Source organism: Silene latifolia, chromosome 1, assembly GCF_048544455.1.
Source record: "Silene latifolia isolate original U9 population chromosome 1, ASM4854445v1, whole genome shotgun sequence".
NCBI lineage: Eukaryota > Viridiplantae > Streptophyta > Magnoliopsida > Caryophyllales > Caryophyllaceae > Silene > Silene latifolia.
Genome location: NC_133526.1, coordinates 96,940,316 through 96,962,484, shown reverse-complemented (window position 1 = coordinate 96,962,484; position 22,169 = coordinate 96,940,316). Strand labels below are relative to the sequence as shown.

At 36.0% G+C, this 22,169-nt stretch overlaps 3 protein-coding genes across 6 annotated transcripts; 1 reads left to right on the top strand and 2 right to left on the bottom strand.

Moving 5' to 3' along the window:
• Positions 1–661: 661 nt before the first annotated feature.
• On the bottom strand, positions 662–3,892 carry LOC141651425 (protein FAR1-RELATED SEQUENCE 5-like). The gene is made up of 2 exons (XM_074459142.1): positions 2,769–3,892; positions 662–719 (listed from the first exon to the last, which is right to left on the bottom strand). The coding sequence occupies exons 1-2, from the start codon at positions 3,890–3,892 to the stop codon at positions 662–664; spliced, it is 1,182 nt and encodes a 393-aa protein (XP_074315243.1).
• A 3,583-nt stretch (positions 3,893–7,475) lies between these two features.
• On the top strand, positions 7,476–13,941 carry LOC141608041 (uncharacterized). Of its 2 annotated transcripts, none has more exons than XM_074427395.1 (5): positions 7,476–7,662; positions 7,765–7,865; positions 10,013–10,605; positions 11,153–11,264; positions 13,454–13,941. In XM_074427395.1, the coding sequence occupies exons 1-5, from the start codon at positions 7,588–7,590 to the stop codon at positions 13,494–13,496; spliced, it is 924 nt and encodes a 307-aa protein (XP_074283496.1). In that variant the 5' UTR covers positions 7,476–7,587; the 3' UTR covers positions 13,497–13,941. The 2 variants fall into 2 exon arrangements, with proteins under 2 accessions (XP_074283496.1, XP_074283499.1); XM_074427398.1 differs by lacking the exon at positions 7,476–7,662 and adding an exon at positions 9,797–9,914 and having other exon boundaries at positions 7,778–7,865.
• An 818-nt stretch (positions 13,942–14,759) lies between these two features.
• Positions 14,760–20,863, bottom strand: LOC141608025 (hsp70 nucleotide exchange factor FES1-like). 3 transcript variants are annotated; one of them, XM_074427376.1, is made up of 10 exons: positions 20,809–20,863; positions 19,551–19,800; positions 18,955–19,046; positions 18,099–18,249; positions 17,724–17,875; positions 16,687–16,845; positions 16,147–16,332; positions 15,967–15,980; positions 15,474–15,666; positions 14,760–15,063 (listed from the first exon to the last, which is right to left on the bottom strand). In XM_074427376.1, the coding sequence occupies exons 2-10, from the start codon at positions 19,786–19,788 to the stop codon at positions 15,043–15,045; spliced, it is 1,206 nt and encodes a 401-aa protein (XP_074283477.1). In that variant the 5' UTR covers positions 19,789–19,800; positions 20,809–20,863; the 3' UTR covers positions 14,760–15,042. The 3 variants fall into 3 exon arrangements, with proteins under 3 accessions (XP_074283477.1, XP_074283481.1, XP_074283487.1); XM_074427380.1 differs by lacking the exon at positions 20,809–20,863 and adding an exon at positions 19,894–20,065; XM_074427386.1 differs by lacking the exon at positions 20,809–20,863 and having other exon boundaries at positions 17,748–17,875; positions 19,551–20,060.
• Positions 20,864–22,169: the final 1,306 nt, after the last annotated feature.

Below are 22,169 nucleotides of genomic sequence, written 5' to 3'. Positions count from 1 at the left end.
CAAAAATAACCGTTACAATTCAAAAATAACCGTTACAATTGAAAATAACCATTACAATTTAAATGTCACCGTTACAATTCAAAATAACCGTTAGAATTAAAAGTAACCGTTACAGTTTAAATGTTACCGTTACAATTCAAAATAACCGTTAGAATTCAAAAATAACCGTTATAATTCAAAATAACCGTTATAATTCAAATGTTACCGGTATAATTCTAAATAGCCGTTATAGTTAATAGCTTATAAATAGGCCATTCTAGGTTAATTTCAATCACAACATCCAATCCTATTCACTCACTACAATACTAAAATGGTTCTCACAAATACTCAAAAAATCAGAGGTTATCAAGGCAGAATCGATCTAATTGTTCAAAATTTACCAGTTCTAATTTCTCGTCTTGAATTAGTGGTTCCCAGTGCCACTGTATGGCACATGCTTGAAGAGCCTCCAATTGGTAGCCTTTGTATAATTTTAACCGGAAACCCGGATCATATTCTAACTCCAGCAGTTAGAGGTGAGGTTGTTTATGATGAAGCAGTAAACGAGAAGATGTGGGGGTTTCGCAAGTTAAGAAGTGATCTCTTTACATATTTTGAGCGCATCCTCACCGTGATCGATTACCCAAGACTATCAGAATTATGTGCCGGTAGAGTACTCAACCTAGGAAATGTTTATCTCTACATCAATGATTTGTTGACTCAATATATGGCTACACAACCTGAAGAAATTGAGGTTCAAGATCATGAAGAAGATAAGGAATCGTCATCTTCATCATCGGAAGATAATTAAGTTCGATAGTGGTTTAATTATGTTATGTTTTATTTAATATCGTTGTATGGGTTTAGGGTTTGAGGTTTGGGGTTTAGGGTTTAGGGTTTAGGGTTTAGGGTTTGGGGTTTAGGGTTTAGGGTTTAGTTATGTTTTAATTATGTTTTAAGCGGTTTATGTAATGTCGTTGTATTTCAAATTAAGGAATGTTTTAATTAAATTATGTTAAATTATGTTTTAAAGAATGTTTTAATTAAATTACGTTTTAAGTCATTTAATTAAATTTCGTTGCATATTAAATTAAATTACCCAAGACATTTAATCGGATAAATAAATTATAAACTACAATAATCGGATAAATAAAATATAAGGTACAATAATCAGATAAATAAGAAAAAGCTAAGATCCGGTCTCGAAACTGCGCCATAAAGATAGCTGATGTCGATACATGCCACTATAATGAGCTACGCTTTCATCATGTACCCAACAAGGGGCTATTGGAGGCATAGGTGACAAGGGGCGTACCCGGAGCCTCAGATAGTGGTTTCCCGCATGTAATACCCATAAGACACCATATGGGGTACGTACTCCGATGGGGGCTCGTAAAGGCAAATAAGTATGACTACCATTCCAATGTCGGTGACCTTCTTGATCGTCTCATGAAGAAATACAACATATCACCCAATTGTACATCGTAGCATAACCATATAGATCGAAACTGTCCATCCAATGACCCGAGCCACACGGTATCTGATCCATAAATGTAATTCTAGCTACCTCCGCATCAAATCTCACTGGGCCATAACTATGATCACGGTAAAGGGGACTACGTATTTCCCTAAGTAAATCTATTCTAGCCATCGTGAAATGAGATTGGTCACCCCGAACAGCATGTGAGAGAACTCGGAAACCACAATGACCATCTCCGGAAGGATTATACCACGCTTCTAGATACTCGGTAAACCAGGAAGGCAAAAAGTCAAGATAAGGAAAGTACCTCGAATGACCAATAGTGTAGTCTACCTCAAGAGGTGCGCAATGCGATGTGCTGAAACTCCCCGTACTTGTGGTAGCAGTGGTAGACGGTGTACCGGGGCCCGTTTGAGTGGATCGGGGGTACTAGACGGAGTAAAACGAACCGTCGGAGTGGGACGAGGAGTAGTAGACGGAGTAACAGGAACCGTCGGAGTGGAACGGGGGGTACTAGACGGAGTATGTTGGGAAGACGAGTTTCTTTGGGGCGTAGCTCTGCCTAATCGAACCCGAACTCGTGCATGCTCAACAGCGGACGGCTCTCTACGAGTTCCCCTACTCGGACGTCCTCTAGGGTTCTCGTTCACCCGAGGCTCGTTTACATCCTCCTCATCCGGATGTATATGAGAGTAAAGGGCATCGAACATGGATGATCTCATACTCGGATCTGCATTCCAAATTTCATCGAATAACTCCTCCAATCGATCATCGTCACAAGCTGGCATTGCCTCGGAACCATCGTACTCCAACATCCTCTAAAATGCATGTAACACATCAACAGGGACCCGAGATCCGTTTCTAGCAATGCGATGAAGTGAACAAGCACATAACAAACCAAGTGTAGTAGCCTTTACACAACCGCAATCCATCATCAAGGAATCTTCCGTCATCTTGGCACCTCTTTCGAATTCTCAACGCAATTCAATTAAGGCATTCTTTGATATTTTATAAGAAAGTCTGGAAAATAATCGATGAATCCCCGTCAACCGCCTCGATCTAGATAACTCCAACGAATTTCGGATCTCAACATGTTGCGTTTCCATCAAAGAATGAAAACGAATCCAGATGCTATCAATGGCCAGTTTCGCGCTATTCAACCATCTCTTCAAATTCGCATGAGCCGACTCAACCCGGGATGTAGAAGTGTTCTCAAAAATGAGTTATATTGTTCGTTATATACTTGGCCCATTTTTCCAAGTGCGGGAACCATTGCCTCTCAATATAAGCCGCCACTCCCGCCCATTGCCTTGCCAAATTGCCCCACATCACATTAAACTTATCTTCGGTCTCCGCCTCGACAACCGCTTGAAACAAGTTACAAGTTATGTGCTTAGCCCAACTATCCCGACCCGTGAGATCAAGTGCTTTCGTCTCCACGTTAGAATATATATGCCAAAGACATAGCAAGTGAGACGAATCCGGAAAAACAGTGGGAATCGCGTTCAACAAACCTTGCTCGCAATCAGTAACAATAACATTAGGTTGAACGGCATCATTGAGAAGGGCCTTCAGTTTCTGTAAGACCCACCGATATCCATCCTCGGACTCATGCGTCACAAGAGCATACGCGATCACAAAGCTCTTCCCGACGGATGTGACTCCAACCATCTCAACAAGCTGAAGACGGTATAAGTTTGTCTTGTACGTGGAATCGATCAGGACCACATAATAGTATGATCGAAACATCTTAACGTCTTCTGGATGAGACATGAACACGTGGGTTAGCTCATCGGTCTCCTGATCAGTGACCCAATAATGAACGTACTTATGCTGAACCGCAAGTGCTAGCATCTGTTGTGCCGGGTTTCTCCCATCTCTTTCCTCGGCCCTTACTTTCTGAGAACGATTGTAGATTTGTCGCTGATTAGGTCTTGACTTTTCCGGATTCCGCTGATGCAAACCCGCACTAATAATTGCCAGTCTAACGTGGGCTCTAACTTGGGCGTCGATATAAGCCAACTCCTCTTCATCAAACTTTGCAAAGTATCTGTCGCCGTCACAATACAACGTTAAAGCATGATTACGAAACCCGGATCTCATGACAAGCTTCCACTTATTCTCTTGTATTTCAACAACTTTCATTGAAAATTTGCATTTGCACCAGGCGGTAACCGTGTTAGCCCTCATTAAAGAATTGACATCCTTATTTACGGGACCTCTTCTACCCATCCGACAAACAAAATAATCTTGTCTCAAATTCGTGTTACGACCAACTCTCTTGTTGCTTGCTCTTTTTATACCAAACCCGAGTCTAAGTCCGATCTCAAATGCCCAATTAAACGCTTCCATACTTGATGCAAAAAATATGGTAGTAGTAAAATGATCTGAGTAATCAATACCGTCTCCATCGTTATTCACCTGCGCACACATTTCGATAAATTTGTTAATAATAATTAATTATTTTATACGAAACGAGTCGTAAAAAAAAATACAATATAAAGACGGTAATTAATTATTTTAATTGTTTTATACAAAACGAGTCGGTAAAAATAAAAAATAAAAAAATATAATACAAAGACGGTAATTAATTATTTTAATTGTTTTATACAAAACGAGTCGGAAAAAATTAAAAAAATATATAATATAAAGAAGGTAATTAATTGTTTTATACAAAACGAGTCAGAAAAAATAAAAAATAAAAAAAATATAATACAAAGACATGAATTAATTATTTTAATTGTTTTATACAAAACGAGTCGGAAAAAATTTAAAAAAATATATGTAAGACGGAAACAAAAAAAATACACGAAATGGGCCTGGACGAAAGAATTTTTCGTCCAAACCAGGCCTGGACAAAAAATTCCTTCGTCCAGTATGGGCCTTGGACGAAGGAATTTTTTGTCCAGGCCTGGTGTTGGACGAAAAATTCTTTCGTCCAAGGCCCATACTGGACGAAAGAATTTTTCGTCCAACACTAGGCCTGGACGAAAATTCTCTTCGTCCAAGGCCCATTTCGATATATATATATATATATATATATATTTTCAATTGCATTTTCAACTAACTCCGTCAAGAAATCTATCATAATTCCGTCTACAATCAAGGCATCTATCCTAATTCGGGAATCAATCGATAATAAAACATAAATTTTAGACAAAACTAAATCGTAAACTCACCTCGTTACTAGCTTCATTGTTGAAATCGTTGTTAAAATCGTTCTCGTTCATGTTGTTAATTACAAATCCCGCTTTTTTTTTTTTTTTTTGAAAAACCGTCTTTTTTTTTGTTTGAAAGATTTTAGTGAGACGGTAATTGGCTTGTGTTTTAGTGAGACGGAAATTGCATTTTAGTGAGATGAATATGTAGTTATGTTATGGAGGGCAAACTTGGAAATCTATATATATATATATATATATAAGAGTTTTTTCGAGCGATTCTAGAGCGTCCACATCATCAGAAATTAATTTAGGAAAGTTTCATAAATAATATTTTCCACATAAAAAATAAAGTGGAAAATATTTTACTTATTATAATATCTATATTTCCTATTTTATATTCATGAGAAGTTTCTAATTTTTATATAAAAACTTTGACATTTCATTTGGCCAAAAAATGTCGTTATAAAAATTATGAAGATAATATAATTAGATTCGCGTTAAAAAATGCTTTCATTAGAGTATAGATTTCATATGATTTGCACGTATTAAAGATGGTGTACTTCTTAATATGTTATATGTCCCACATTGAAAAACAATGTTAGTATGGTGATTATAATACGTATAAATTCTAGAATTGTCTCACATCGAAAGATTAACATAAGGTGGGTGATCCTATGATTATAAATAGGAGTCATCATTGGAACCTATATACCAACCAAAAATCATTTGAGCCTCTTAAGTATTGTTTTGGAGAGCTCTTAAGAGTTTATATCATTATCTTTATGGTATGATATAAATATTTTTTATATTATGTCCAAGTGATGTATATAATTTTTATATAAAAACTTATACATTTCATTTAGCAAAAAAGCAACATAATTTTTTTTTTGAAATATTTTATAATTAGATTCGTGGTAAATAAATGTTAGCATTAGAATATAGTATCATATTATTTGCACATATTTTAATTATGATAAGAAGTTACAATTATATAAAAACTTATACATTTCATTTAGCAAAAAAGCAACATAATTTTTTTTTTTGAAATATTTTATAATTAGATTCGTGGTAAATAAATGCTAGCATTAGAATATAGTATCATATTATTTGCACATATTTTAATTATGATAAGAAGTTACAAAAATGTACTATACGAATATTAATAAATAGTATAATATTTGCTTATTATTATTAAACTGGTTAGATGTCGAATTAGGTGCGAAAAAGATGGTGTATTTCTAAGTATTTTGTTTGTCCCACATTGAAAAATTATATAGGTGTGGTAAATTTACTACATATATATAGTTGAATTGTCCCACATTAGAAGATTATGATGAGGTGAGGTATCACATGATTATAAATAGGTGTCATATTTGAAACTTAGGGGTATCAACCCAAAATCTTTTGAATCGCTTAAATATTATCCTATAGAGTTCTTATAAGAGTTTGTATTAACGACAAACCTTAATTACAACAATGTCATACAAATATTAATCACATAGATATTTAAAAAAGCGATTATATATTACTATATTAGTGATATTATAATGTTTATTTTAAGACAATCGATAGTATAATAACTTTATTTAAGACAAAATCATAATTAAAAAATAAAATGGGTGCTAAATATATATAAATTGGTTATTAATATGTCATATATAACGATAATCTCTACACTAAAATAGAAAATCTATGAATTATATTACAATCAAGTGTTGCATAAAAAGATCTTGAATCCACAAACAAATCAATAATGAGCTTTTTTACTTTGATAAATAGTAAAATTAAATCTTTTTAACTTTCAAATATAGGTAATTATTATTATGCCTCATTACATTTGAGTAACTAAAACACATCATAATTTTTAACCATTAATCAAAATCGCACCAGAAAAAGAAAATATTTTGCATTTGTTTATATATTTTATTGCCCCCTCAATTACATCTTAAAAGTCGTGTTACGAAAAAAAATATAATTTAAATAATATAATTTATAAATATTTTAATTATGACAAAAAATGGAAAAAAAACGTACGAATATAAATAGATAGTATAGTATTATTTCAATATTAAATCGGGTTGGATATCAAAATAAGTGCAAAAAAGATGGTGTACTTTTTCGTGTGTTATTTGTCCCACATTGAAAAATAATATAGATGTCGTAAATATACTACATATAAATAGTTAAATTGTCCCATAAGGTGGGGTGATCCTAAAAATTAATTTAGGAAAGTATCATGAAAAATATTTTTTGATGTAAAAAATAAAGTGGAGAATCTTCTAATTATTATTATTATTATTATTATAATATTTATTTCCTATATTATATTCAAGTGATGTTTCTAATTTTTATATAAAAACTTTTACATTTCATTTGGCAAAGAAATATCGTTAAGAAAATTATGAAAATAACATAAATTGATTCGTGGTAAAAATGCTATCATTAGCGTATAGATTTCATATAATTTGTACATATATAAAATTGTGTACTTCTTAATATGTTATATGTCCCAAATTGAAAAATAATGTAGGATTATATAAAATTAGAATTGTCCCACATCGAAAGATTAACATAAAATGTGGTGGTCTTATGATTATAAATATGAGCCATCCTTGGAACTTAGATATCAACCCAACATCTTTTGCGTCTCTTAAATAAAATGTTTTGACTTTTGATCATATCTAAATAAATTATTAGACATAAGATGTAAATATTAAGACCTTATAACCATTTTTTTTGTTACTAAATTAATTACCCCGTTGCAACGCACGGGCATCTAAACTAGTTTACATTAATTATCGACGATAATTAGTAAATTGTCGACGATATATAGTAGGACCCTTTCAAAATGACTCAATTGGGCCGGTAATTTAACAATAGTAAGAGTTTGCTGCAATTTCACTACTTGCCTAATTTAGTAAAGAAGAAGAAAGAAAATCCCAAATTAAGTAGAACCCTAATCACAAAATGGGGAAAGAAGGCCAATTATGGGATGATTCCTCTCTTATTAATGCATTTGATCAAGCTATTTCTAAGTACAAGGTATTTTCAATTTTCCAATTATTTTAACCCCTAAACTTATCAGTAGTCTCCACTTTTTAATGATTTCATTATAATTTTTGTATGAGATTTATTTTGGAGCAGAAAATGCATGGAAAAGGGTACAAACATAGTTCAACAAATGATGTTTCTGGAGATGTAATTAGCAACACCATTGATGATCGTCATAATGGTAACAGTAACAGGTCTGAGTTTTTTCTCTCAATTTTTGATTTTTGTTTGGTTTTAGTTTTAGGGTTTGTTGTAGAATTAATTTTGCCAGTTAACTGAGAAATTTGAATTAGTTGTAGTTGTTTTTCGCTCCGTTCAAGCCATTCCGCTCTATATTTCGGAATATGTAAGGGATTTTGAATAATAAATTGAAATGATTCTAATGGAGGTAATATGCTCTTCATAGTGAATGGAAAGGATTTTAATGAACTAAGGGGGCGTTTGGTTGGGGGGAATAAGGAAAGGGAAAGAGAATAAAAATGGTTGATTCCTTTTGTTGTTGTTTGTTTGACACAAAGAAAGGGTAACCAATACCCCCCTTACCCCCAAAACCATTCTCATCCTTACCCCTCCCCTGGGGCAGTTCCCATAACCCCATAATCCCTTCTTCCTCCTACTCTCTATTTCCACCACTCCCACCAACACCCACCACACCCTCTCACACCGTCAACCACTGCCACCTACACCCTACACCCACCACACCGACACAACCACCACCAAGGACGCCGACACAACCACCACCAGCGACGCCGCCTGTCCACGGTACCCCATATCCTCAACCACTAAACACCACACCAACACCTTCAGTAATTCTCCCACCCCACCAACCACCACCAACACCTTCCTCGGCCACACCACTGCAACCGCCCGACGCCGGCCACACCAGATCTAGTGTTTTAAGGGGTGGGGGAGGGGTTTTCGAAGGGTTGTGGTGGATTTTTTAGAATGAATAAGGTGTTTAGGGTCGGGATTGTGGTGTTTGTTGAGGGCGTGAGACGCGGTGATTAGGTTCGCCGTGGGCGCCGCTACTTGTGGTGGTGTCGGTGTAGATAATGGTGGCAGGTGGTGGGTAATGGTGGTGGAGGTTGCCTTTTAATTCCCTTTTCCTCTAATTGTCAACCAAACACCCAATTATAATATGGGTGATCCCATTCATTTCCCTCTCTTACCCTTTCTTGATTTCATTCTCTTACCCTTTCCCATACCAAACGCCCCCTAAATGCTAAGGTTAACCGAATTCCAAATCATTTTGAACTGAGTTTTTATGTGGATGGAGCGATTAGGAGGGAATAGGTAACACGGGATTCGCTTTTCCGTGTTTGGGTACTAGGTTGGTTGACTTATGAACTGCTTAAAACCTTCAAACATAGGAAAGATATGGTAGGAGATTGTCTCCCTCCCCTCTCCTACCCTCTTTAACATGTATACAAATAAGAGGCTTTGCTGTACTAGTCGACTAGTCGCAATGACTTCAGAGAGAATGTATAATCATGTTTTTATTGGTGCTTATAATGTTTCATTGATGGTTATCTGTTTATCCAGCTGTTTGTTGTAAAACATTTGGCATTGTTAAGAGTCACGATGGAGTTTTATGTGTCATTGTGTTCATAGTAAAAACTTGGTACTCGGGATTACTCAGCTTGACAAGCAGTGTTTTGCTGAACTAGTATATCGGATTTTCAACAGGTAGGATTAAGCCGTTTTTCAGAACGGGTGGGGTGGGGTACTACTGTGCCAAATGTGTGCCATTTTGTATTCAAGTAGGCAATAGTTGGACATGGCACATTCCAATTGATAGCACATTTCAAATAGATCCAGTGAAGCCTTGTATGTTGAGGGAATTCTACAGGTGGATACATTCCAATTGATAGCACATTTCAAATAGAGAGTGAGCGTCATGTTTTATGTTTTTATAATTGAAAACAAACCTTTTTCCCTGAAGAACACGTTGGCGTATTGTACAGTAAAGGTGGCATTAACACATAATTGTTGGTTTTATCATGTTATCTTGGGCATATAGCCCTCTATAACTTGTTGTGCTGATATGATATACAAGTACTCAAATTGAAAAATGACGAAATGAAAGAAGAGTTTCTTAGAAAATCTAAATTGTTAAACCCTGTAGGAAAATGGTTGGGTGTGCCTTTCTTTGTTTAGTGCAACAGTACAATCAAGTGTTGAACAGCGCGGTATGGGAATAATATGTATAATCTCACTGAAAAGCTGATGCGTGGACAAAGATAGTAAGAATAAATTTCTTGTAAAAACCTATGGGGTTGGTCCTCTTAATATTTGTACCCTTTCTAAGCTGACCTTAGGCATTCTTCCTTTTTATGTGAAGTAACCCAAAAACGGCTGGCGATGGGAGTAATAGTGGTTCACACGTCTCAGTTGAAGCGGAAGAGGCAAGAAACTTGGGAGCAGTCACAGAAAATGCAGTTACAGATTCACAAATTCCCGAAGAACGTGGTCTAGAATCGTATAGTATCCCTGCTCAGGACCAGTCACAGAATAGTTCAAGCACTATAAATTTGGAAGAATACAATATTTTATACAAGCAGTATTACGAAATTGAAGAGCAAAGACAGAAGATTCTACAGCAAATGCAACATTTCAACAATGAGTATTATCCATATTCTGGTGAAGCCTCCACAGCTGGAGTGCAATGTGGCACCATTCATGCTACTCAAGAATATCAAGGTACAAGTCATATGCCTTGTGGGGCAATGGTTGTCTCTTGTTGTCCGTGTGCCTGTCAATGTTCGGTGGCTTCTTGCTCTTCATTACCCTTCCCTAGTGCGGGTACTTGCGGTGCTGGTCCTCCCTCTACAAAAGGTCTTGAGGTGAATCCAGCAGTTGACAATGTTGACTTTGTAGCAGAAGCATTAGGAGCTGCGCAGAGAGCTCTATCCACTTTGACGGACAAAACTTCTGGTAATTTTTCTTTTTAATACACTTCTTTGAGTGATGCTGTTACAGTGGTACGTAATTGATTTATCTAGGCATCTCTGCTTGGACTATATCAGTCACAATTTATCAGAGAAATTCTGCTTAATGTGCCTGTAATTCTAATGTTTGCTGTGTAAACTTAGCTGAGAAAGACAGTTCAATGATATGGTTTCCATATCTGGCATTATGGTAGATTGGATAAATGTTATCTGAACTCCATTACTCGGAACAGCATTATCTGCAAACCTCCGCAATTGAATTAGTCTTGTCAACTGATTCTTTGTTTCATACGTTGAGTTTTAAGACCGCTGACTGTAGTTCATCATACTCTATATATTGTGATAGCAAGATCACAGGAGAAGAAGAATAAGATGTATTATCTGCTAGGAAAGGATGAAAACTTCTGGTATTTTTGACCTGTTTTATTTGACTGATCACTCTAGATAGTTGAACCCAACTATTCAAGTGCTCAAAGTTCAACTCAGCACAAGTGTTTGTTATGCATGTTGATCAATGGGTTTTATAAGTGCAGACTCAGCAAAAGAGAACAAATTATGCAATGCAATGGAAGAGAATGGTGATTCTGAAACCAATCTAAGCGAAGTTCTGAATGCCTGGTATTCTGCAGGCTTTTACACTGGCAAGTAAGTATCATAAAATTCTTTTTATTCTAAATTGTGGAGAAAGCCCCTTCCTTCTCCGATTGTTGTTTTTCCCTGAATTTATGATCGCTTAGCCTTTGACCTTGTGCTTTGTCCATCATGGACATACCTTATTACTGCAGTCAACTGTAGATTTCAAGTTACTGTCAGAGCTGAGATATTTAGTTGACTCGCTTACTGATTTCTAAATGGCATAACAGCTTGCATTAATGAGGTTGAGCGGAAGTTAACTCCTACTTTAAGAGCTGCTACCTATGTCAGAATGAGAAATAGTCTCCCTATAGCAAAATTTGGTCATTGTACTATAAATCTATAATCCTGGGAACTCATGGCACGTTATGGAGATAAAGATCATATAACTAATCAAAGTAAAGCTCTTGCTGTAATATAAGAGTTTTTGGGGTTTAGATAATTTTTTTGAAAATTTGTTTCTTTAGAACTGATTTGCATCTGTTTTGACGGCATTATAAAATAGCCATTTCTCCTTAGGTACTGCAAAGAAAACAATCCACAATCCACAATCCACAATCCACAATCCACAAGCTAACAAACACATAACTGAAATTTCCTAAGTCATTACTCGTTTTCTCTTTCCTAGTGAATTGAAAATCTCAGCATACTTTTATTTGAGAGCATGGGCTGTAGTCTCACTTTAGAAATATACGTAGTGAATTTACCCTCTCGTTTTGCCAGTGGGTTGTACGTTTATCTCTATTGAGAGGATTTTTCTTCTTGAAATGCTGGTGTTTATTTCACTGGATCTCTCATACACTTTGTTTGGGTTCCTGTATCGGAGGGAAATAGAGGAAATTCATCTCTTATGTATAATGAGTGAGACATCATATGCATAATGCACTTTAAGTTGATAATATCTTCAATTTCTCCCCATAAAAATTAGGGTTATTTAATGTAAATACTCCACACTATTACGGGTCTTCTCAAATTACTCCAAAGTATAGTTTAACCGGTATTATACTCAACTATTACCCCCATTATCTTTCAATAGAATTGCATTTTCTTTTACCTGAAGTAGCAGGTAATTCCATCTACGGTCTCACTTTTACTTCTTTCTAAATTTTTATTCATCTTTATCCTCCGTACCTGCAACTTTCCTCCTCAACTTTTCCCCAATTTTCATCTTCATTAATTAACTCCAACTGAGTCAATAGTTAATCAACCATCTAAGTAAAGAATCACCTAAATCATCAATTAGCTACTAATAATCTCAAGTAAAAGGGAGGAGTAAATCATCAATTAGATACGTTAATTAATGAAGATGAATAAATAATGAAATCTAATTCCCTTCAAAAAAAAAAAATGAAATCAAATAACCTATCTCCAAAATAAACCCAATACCCAGGAACCCCATCAACACCTCCGGCCAACCACCCTGCCGCCCTGCACAACCAGATCGCCTTCCGTCGATTCTAGACTCTACCCGCCTTCCCTTGGCCGATCTAATCCCAATTTCAACAACCAGAACCAATCCTACGACAACCACTCTACTAGATTTGACTGCTTTTCTTTATAAGTTCTTACATTACTTGCTAGTATTGATAGTCATAACTCATATGACTTCCGCCGTTGATTGCATATCAAGCTCCGCCATTGCTGATTTTGGGAGGCGATTCAGTGAGTTAACTCGGTATGAAAAGGAGTTGAGGAGGTAGTTGAAGTTTAATACTCCGTAGTATTTGTGTTGAAAATTACAAGTATTTGAGTGTGGATCTAAGTATGGAGTATGAGTATCTAGTGTTCCTGGTTTTCTGGACAGTTTGAGTTAGGGTTCTGAGTTTCGTAGTACTTAGGTAACATCGACTTAACGGATTCTTTACGGTTCCTATAATTGTGCAATCTATGCCATATTGTTGATTATTGTTGTGTGTAATTTAGGGAGTTTGAAGATGATAATGTTAGAAGCTGATAATGATATATGGTTGTTAATGCGGAGGAAGGTGATACTAATGAGTGTGTTTTAAAATGACCGGATTAATAGGTAGTAGGTCACCTAATTCTAGTATGGGAAAAGGTGTTAATAGTTGAGTTTATTCTGAAATTAAATAAAATATGGAGTATTTTAAGAAGATCACCCATAGTTCGGAGTATTGACGTTAAATAACCCTAAAAATTATACTAAACTTACTAATGTCGAATGCTCCCTTTTATGATAGGTATCTCACGGAAAAATCCATTGCTAAGAAGCGACATGATTAGAATGTGTTCTGTGCTCAATGACAACTATGAAAAGGTGGCGTGAGGTGGTGCCCACAATTTTTGCTTCCCTTGGAACAACCAATTTGGTCAAGTTTTCTTTTGCTGTATTCTTGCTATCATGCATTATATTCGACGAGCCATGGTTGAGTTGAAGAAGGCTTGACGAACCACGGTTCAGGTGAGGAAGGCTTGTGTTTCTCTGTGTGCATTAAGCCCCACATTGTACTTTCACTTGTTAGAGACACGCAGTCCTCAACTTGATGAGCAATGGAACATTTGTGTTTAACAGAGATATTGCTCGATAATTAGAGCAAAGTATCAAGAGTACGAGTTTATACTTATTATGGCTAACATAACATTGTCCAAGCTATCACTAGTATACTATTTTCGACTGACGGGTGGTTGTACTGTTTTACTGTGCAATGAAACACGACCCTTTTCTATATATCTCCTCTCTCATTCATATATCCCCTTCCATCTTTTTTTTTTCTTCTTTCTCCATGTACTTGATATGTCAAGCAGTTAATGCTCAAATTTTATCAACCAACTTGGGCCAAAGTACAGGATAGATGTACTTAGAATCAGTTTAGTTTCAGTTTAGTTTCGGTAAGATTGGAGTACATGATTTATTGCCTCGTCTATCCATGTACCATTCTTTCCTATCCACCAGTGCAACCACCTCCATTCGAATCCTTCCATCCCATTTTCCGCAGTCATGGCTGCATGACTGAATGAATACTAAATTTTAACACGATCTGTAAACCCATCCAACCTGCTTTTTCAAGTGTTGACACACAAATCTCTTGATACATGAACTAAAACCGCCTCAAATTTAATGTCAAGGTCAGAGTCAAACTCCTTGGAACACGTCTTCCAAAAGTCGGATAGAACGATGGAGAAAAAAAATCTAATTTCTATATATGCAAATTAATAAAAGTAAAAATAATTTAATAGCTTACAAAAATCAAATTGAAGGCTCGATCGCTGAACTAGAACGAGGAAAACACATGCAACAAAGTGACATAAAGAGGGACATCTAAACCAAGTGGTGTTAGTCCAGTGGTAACCGGGTTAAACCTTGAAGCTTGCAGATATGCAGGAGTTGAGAGGTCCTGGGTTTGACTACGAGCTGGGGCGATGATCACTTGGCCACTGCAGCCCCCGAAGGGGGTGACTTACATGGTCCATGTGGTGGTGCGGGAATGCATGGGCCCGGGGGAATTCAACCCCTCGTCATCAAAAAAAAAAAAAAAGAGGGACATCTACACTGGCAGGGCGACTGGTCGATATATACAACTCTTAAAAGTCATAATAATGCAGTTTTTTACTGCAGAATTTTGCACTCTCATTAGGTGCAAAGTTCAGTACAAATACCGTGTTAACTATGGAAAAAGCGGAAATATATTCCTGTTAAAAACACTACAATGCTCTTGTATTTGCTACATTTGTAAAACCAGACTATGTGAAACTTGTGGTTTTGAATAGTTCTAGTTCCTATGGATCTTCTTCTGTAGTATTCCAAGTTGCCAAGATGAGGCAGAACAAATTATGTGGGAACTTGAGCTCCCTGCAGTAAGGTTAGAGCACACAATTTAACAAATGAACTCAACAATGATAGTGATTATGCAATTAGTTTCTTGTAACAACCGTCTCATGTTAAATTAGTGTGACAGCAACGCATCTAAATGTAAACCCAAAGTATACCCCATTCTAAGTCTCATGTGAATTTGTGTTGATTACGAAATGTTACGACTTCTGACCGTAGAATCTATGGTGGAACCAGGAAAAAAAAAATTATAGTACCCATCGAACGTTTCTGCGTCTTTATTAAATAAAAAGTTGATAGATTTCATATATTTCACAAACATCAAAATTGGGAACCAAAACACACAATCTTGATGTTTGTGAAAATATATAAAATCTACAATTTGTACAACATGAATCCAGGGAAACCAAGAACATTGATGTGGAAAATACCTTGTCCAGCTTATTGTCGAACATCAGCTCTACCTCCTGACGAAGGATTTCCACATCCTCTGCATAATCTCGACGACTTTCATCCTCCATCACCTGTTGTAGCTGCCGCCTCATGTTCACCAATGCCTCGTCTAATCCACATAATTCTTTGAATACTGAAGCCCCAGTTGATTTAAGTTGCAGTAGACTCTTAGGGTGTGTTTGGATTGGGGGATTTGGAGGGAAAAGAAAGGGAGGGAGAGTAGGGGATTTAAAATCTCTTGTTTGGATAACAAATGAGGGTGGAGAGAAATGGAGGGGGAGAGATTTGAAGGATTCAATTTCACTCCTCCAAGCCTAACCAAAATCTCTCCACAATAGGCAAGATTTGGAGGGAATTTGTATCCAAACACCCACACCCCATTCCCCCTCCCCTTCCCTTCTCTCCCTTTCTCTTCCCTCCTTTCTCCTCCCCTCCCTTTCCCTCCACTTTTGCTATCCAAACACACCCTTAATTGCAATGAGTGCCTGTAGGACAATAGTTAATAGTATGATGCTAAAGTTACAATTTACAGCTGATGATAATATTATTTGTTCGCTCATTCAGCATCTTAGTTAGCTTTACCATAAACAGAAACATTGTAAAACCTTGGGCTGTGGATGGGGAAAATAAACCCTGTTCAAAATGGTCTACCTTCTCTTGAAGATCGAGGTCGTCTGAAGATGTTAGATCGATCACCGCCTTCAAAAAGACGTGATCGCTAAAAAATGGAAGCGTCGCTTTACGCTTATTCTCTAATTGAGACTCTGCCAAATCACCTACAAGAAAGACACATCTCCGCCGTAGCCTAACATCAACTGCTGAATTGCTCAGAATATCCTACAAACAAGAAAACGTTTTTGCAATTATCAAGCACTGTTTAAAGTAATGATTGAGAAATCTAAATGGTCCCACACGTCTTTTGACGCATGTTATAGACCGATGTCTTCGTTTTGTTTAGTCATAATCTCCTTACAGACTATCTCACATATTTAAATGATGAGACATTACAATAGAATAATAGCGGGTAAACGGAGCGGTCTCAAAAAATAAATATAGAGGGAGCCAGGGAGATCATCTTTTGTAAGAATTTGTGTTTGTTAATTGAGATTTATCGACTTGGATTGAAAACAGAGATGATTGAATATTAGTGAAGTAGTACCGTCATAGTATCATTAATCAAAACCATGTTACCTTTAGCATCAAGTCTCCCCCTTCTGCGTAAAATGTTTCCTGTGCACTGAAATTATTTCTGATTATAGCAGAAACTGCATATAATGCTTTGATGGCCTCTTCTGCAAAATCAGACTTGACCATCTTTATAAGCTTTCCTAACGTACCCAGCTCTAAAACCTGAAGTTCACATGCAAAACTATCACAAACTTTGAACATATATTATACCAACCACCATGGTCTCCATGGAGTTACTACAGTATTCCATATTAAGTTAAAAGAAAATTAAACAAATTAATGATACATTATTACATTGTATGTAGCTATATTACTCAAACTCGGGCAAAGATATCATAGATCTAAGTGCCGGACTCACTTTAAGTCTACAACTCAAATTTTTGAACATGAGACTGTGTCCTAAAGTAAGGGTACGAGCACACGGGTAGGCATGTTGAAACAGAGAAGTAATTAAATATGAAATCTTTGGAATTTCTAAAGTGAAATAGAGTGATGTTTGAAACATGAAGCCAAAATCGTCAAAAATCATAGTATAATACTATATGCTTCAGTCCAAGACTCGTGCAAAAATATTTGTAGTTTCTAAAGTGAAATAGAGTGACGATTGAAACATGGGACTTAGATCGTCAAAAATCAGATTATATGCACTACTAGACTCCCCTCTCTTGTTTCCACTAGGAGAAGTGTCCGGTTGACAAGAGTTGCATACAATTTCCATACTCAGATCCTTAGTATTTGACACATGTTTTAGCACTAAAATATCAGAGACGCGGCAATAAATGTGTCGGTAAAATTGATCAGTTAACCTGTGTTAGACTAAAATTGCAGTAACAATGAAAAGGAGAAGAGATAACCGAATTGGCTCTGGCCCAAAAAGATAGGCACGGGCGCGTGTGCGAGCTGAATTAAGCACCTCGCAAAGCTTCCACAAAAACCTCCCATGACCCACTAGTGATATGGTAAGGAGTGTGGTCATATATAAACACAACAAACACTCTTTTCCTCACCAATGTGGGACAATTGGAAAAAATATACTTAACTAAAAAGCCCCTATTTCCAACAACCTGCTGTTGAACAGTTGGATTATTTTGATTAGCTTTTCCAAGAACCCATGCGGCAAGTTTCCTCACATCTGGGTCAACATGATCAAGCTGTTTTACAACAGCAGCAAGACCACCAAGCTTGCCAAAATCTGTCAAGTAACAATAGAATAGAGAAAGCCATTAACCATGTTTCTTGAACTACTATTATACTGTCAAATCTACGAAAAAATTAAAAGGAATCTTCCTACAAAGAACCATACGAAGATTCCAAAGTACGTTGCCTTCAGAGAAAACACATGTTTAAAAATCAAAAACTGCGAGAAACAAGTTAATGCTCCCTCTTAGAGATACACCACTGTAGTTATTACGTACCATTGGCGTTATCTATGGGCTCAACAAGTAATAATAGTTCTTCCAGAGCGCGAAGTCGATCTTCCCTAGATGTGGACGAATTGTTCAAATCATTTATTGCAATTTTCATCAGTTCTGCATCAGAAGGCATTTTTAACTTCTCCATTAATTCCTGTATGCAAAGATAATGCAGGAATTAATCCAGAAACAGGTAATCAAAATTTTTTGTGAGTACTGCAAGAGAACTCCACCTGCACAGTATTGATTTTGATACTTGCTTTCAACCCACCTATACACCCCCAACAAACACATAAACAAAGGTCTATTCGGGAGCAAAAATCAAGAATCGGGGTGCTTTCCAAATTCAGAAATCGGTTTTTCTCTTTGGACAATAAGACAATCTGGAAAGATTATTAAACTCGAGGAGTCGAGGATTAAATAAAAGGATTTCTTTTCAGCAGTTTCTCAGATACTTGAGGAAGTAGGCTGTCAGTCTCAAAAAATGAAAAAACTCAAAATCTATGTTGATTGGACTTTGCTACAAGTATCATGGATCCCTGTCCAAGGGTTGAACTTGTCTAGGTTTTAAAAACTTTCATGATTTTGGTTTACAATGAAGTGTCACCTCTCCATATCTGAGTGTTGTATTGCTCGCAAGCACCTCAGAAAAGATGAACAGACCGAGAAACATGAGCCAATATGAAACTACAAAAAGGTTAAGCAGTCTCACTCGTACAAGCTACTGTGTCTCCAAACTTTTACTAAATAGCAGAAAAGTTAGAAGGCATATGAATGTGATTTTTCTTTTGATTCATCATCCTAGTAGAATAATCAGGTTTTCAATTCGGGATCACAAGCACAAAAACATTATGTCAACCTGAATTTCTATTTGGCGCTTCTTGAGCTCATCATGTGACAGACGCTGCACATTTTGTGCAATTTCTTTTAACTTTGCTGGATCAGAGTGGCCTGTTGCAGTCATATACAAAATGTAAGTAGTTCTGTAATCAATACAAGCTAACAATGTTACAGGATATATACACCATAATGCAACGCTCAATGATAAAAATTCAAATAATCATTAGTGTGTGACTAGTAAATGCACTGAAAAGGTGGAAACTAGTGCTAGCTTCCATGTTTCAACTGCTATGGAACTCCCAGTTCTCATAAATCTCAGATCCCTTGATGCTATATACTACTCAGGTATCCCCATTGATTAAGGAAAAAGACTTCTCTCCGTATTTAGGAACAATCTACTATATAACACCAGCATTCCATCAATGTCAGCCACTCTTAGTCTTTTAGAGAAAATATTCCACTAATCTCTTCTTTCAGCAACATAGATAAAAAGATACATGTGACATCATCCACGTCTAAGCGGTCTAACAGTTACAGAAGATAGATTGACTGACCCAACAGATTTCTTCAGTGGAAAACATACTGCGACATAAATGAAACTCTGATATGGATTACCTATTGCCCACTGTAACATCCCATCTAGAGAAGAGAAACCACCATCAAGTTCATCATTTTCACTCAACCCAACAGATTCTTCAGAATCCGCCTTCCTTACAAGGTCACCATCTTCTTTACCAGTTGACCAAAATAACCTAGAAGTTGACTTGTTGACACGAGCGTCATTTCCAAACACTGTCATGGCAGATATTACGATTGCTATAAACAGGACAAGGCTCAATCTAACACAACCCATTATTCAAGAAACCTGAGAAGGAATCAAATCATTTAACTTAACCAAGAAGCACAAGAACTAAAATTTGCAAAACTGAACTAAATCTCTCAATAGAGCAAAACTAACTTGCTTATCAAAATCCGATCTTTAACCATCACGACATCTTTATATTGGAATCCTAACCTCATAAGTACTGAATACAACTCAACTTCCCTTAAGTGAACCACGCATACCAAATAAGCCACCCTTTTTTTACCAAGGTGACAGGCTCGAAGTTGAGAAATCATAGTCTAAGGCCCTGTTCTTTTGGACTTCAAGTCACTTAATTTAAGTTAACTTCAGATCCTATAAGTTGATTGATTCGATTCGAATCCTATAAGTTGATTCGGATCATATAAGTTGATTCGATTCACATCCTATAATTTGATTCGATTCGAATCTTATAAGTTGATTCGAATCCTATAAGTTGATTCGATTGATTTAGATCCTATAAGTTGATTCGAATCTATATACTCACTTAATTTAAGTTGATTCGAGATCCTATAAGTTGATTCGATTGATTCGAATCCATAAGTTTAGTTCGAGATCCTATAAGTTGATTAAGTTGAGATCCTATAAGTTGATTCGAGATCCTATAAGTTTGATTGATTCGATTCGAGATCTTATAAGTTGATTAATTCAGATCCTATAAGTTTCAAATCCAAGAAAGAAAGGCGGGCCGTAAGATTCTGACCCGACTCCAACAAAAGCAATCAAATTATACCCATCTATCTAATCAGTGTTCCCCACATTCAATAAGATAAAAATAAAGTAAGGGGATTTGGCAATAGATATAATATATTGAAACCCTGAATTAAGCTGAATTCTACAAAAAAGTACTCCGTAAGTGATTACAACATCTATGTATGATTTTTTAACTACCCTTTTCCCTAGTTAAGCTGAAAGTATCATGATCACTCCAGATTTTTCAGGAAAAAATTAAGAAAATGGGCATTGATGAGAAGAATTAGAGAGTAGTCGTAAAAAAATAGAGAGACATACCGATGATTAAATTAAGGGAAATGCTATATACAATCCAATGGGTTGTATTTAAGCATTTAATACCCTTCCAAATTTGGTATTAATTTAGAAATTAAACAACAAATTACACATAAATCCATGCAATTAATGCAAATATTAAGTGTTTATTTCCTTTTTTAGTTTCTTAAATACAACTCATTGGGTTGTATTTATCATAACCCATTAAATTAAAGAGAAGGTAATGAGAATTATGGTGAGGCCAATTTAATTGGATTTCTTCAACAACTGGTGTATTGCCGTATTGGTTAGTTACTCAGGATCCAGGAGTCTTGGATTTATTGTTGCTGGCGCTGCAATTTTGTCTTGTACTGACGTCAACTTACCAATGGGAATTAAGTTCAGACATGATCTTTTGGGCATAATTTCCGTTTCAGCAGCTCTCGGGCTCAAAAAAAAAAAAAAAAAAAAAAATGTCATTAATTAAAAAACCAAGCTGCTGGACATCATCGACATTTTACTAATTATCGTCGACATTTTTTAATTTTTCATAATCTACCCCTCACTCTAAATCTTCCATATTTTCACTTTTTTTTTTTCCAAGCATGACATTTCCATCACGACCGCTTCAATTTCGCCACCAAATTCAAGGAATCGACGACAATTAATCTAAACTAATTTAATTTTTTTAAAATTTGTAATTAGTTAGTAGTTTAAGGTGGTTTAGAATAGAATCGTTATTGTTAGAACGGATTAGCGATTATCGATTACCGCGCCAAAAATTAATCTAAGTCGGAAAATGATTTTTTTTTTAAGTTATTTTTTTTTCCGGACGAAAAACATTTTCCACCAGACGAAGAAATTTTCGTCCAGACCTAGGTCCAGATGAAGAAATTTTCCGTCTGGACCTAGGTCTGGACGAAAATTTTTTCCGTTTGGACGGAAAATTTCTTCATCCAAGCCCTTTTTTGACATATTTTTTTTAAAAAAAATTATTAATTTCCGTCTTAAATTAATTTTGGGCGCGGGGATCGATAATCACTAATCCGTTCTACTCTATTCCGTTCGTCAAATCATAAACTTGAAACGTAAACATATCTCTTGAACATCGTTACTAACTTGATCGTTGTTACCGTATGTTTAAAACCGTTTTAATCAAAAAGTTCGTAAATTAAATTACGATTTTTTTCCAAAAAACCGTCTTTTTTTTGTTTTAGAAAGATTATAGATAGAGAGAGAGAGAGAGAGGGGGGGGGGGGGGGGTTAATGGGGGGCCATATTGAAAAGATGTGTTAATTGTCGACAATAATTAGTAAAAGTGTCGACGATATTTAACACGACTCTTGAATTAATTGACATTTAATTTGATAAATGCTTATGCCTTC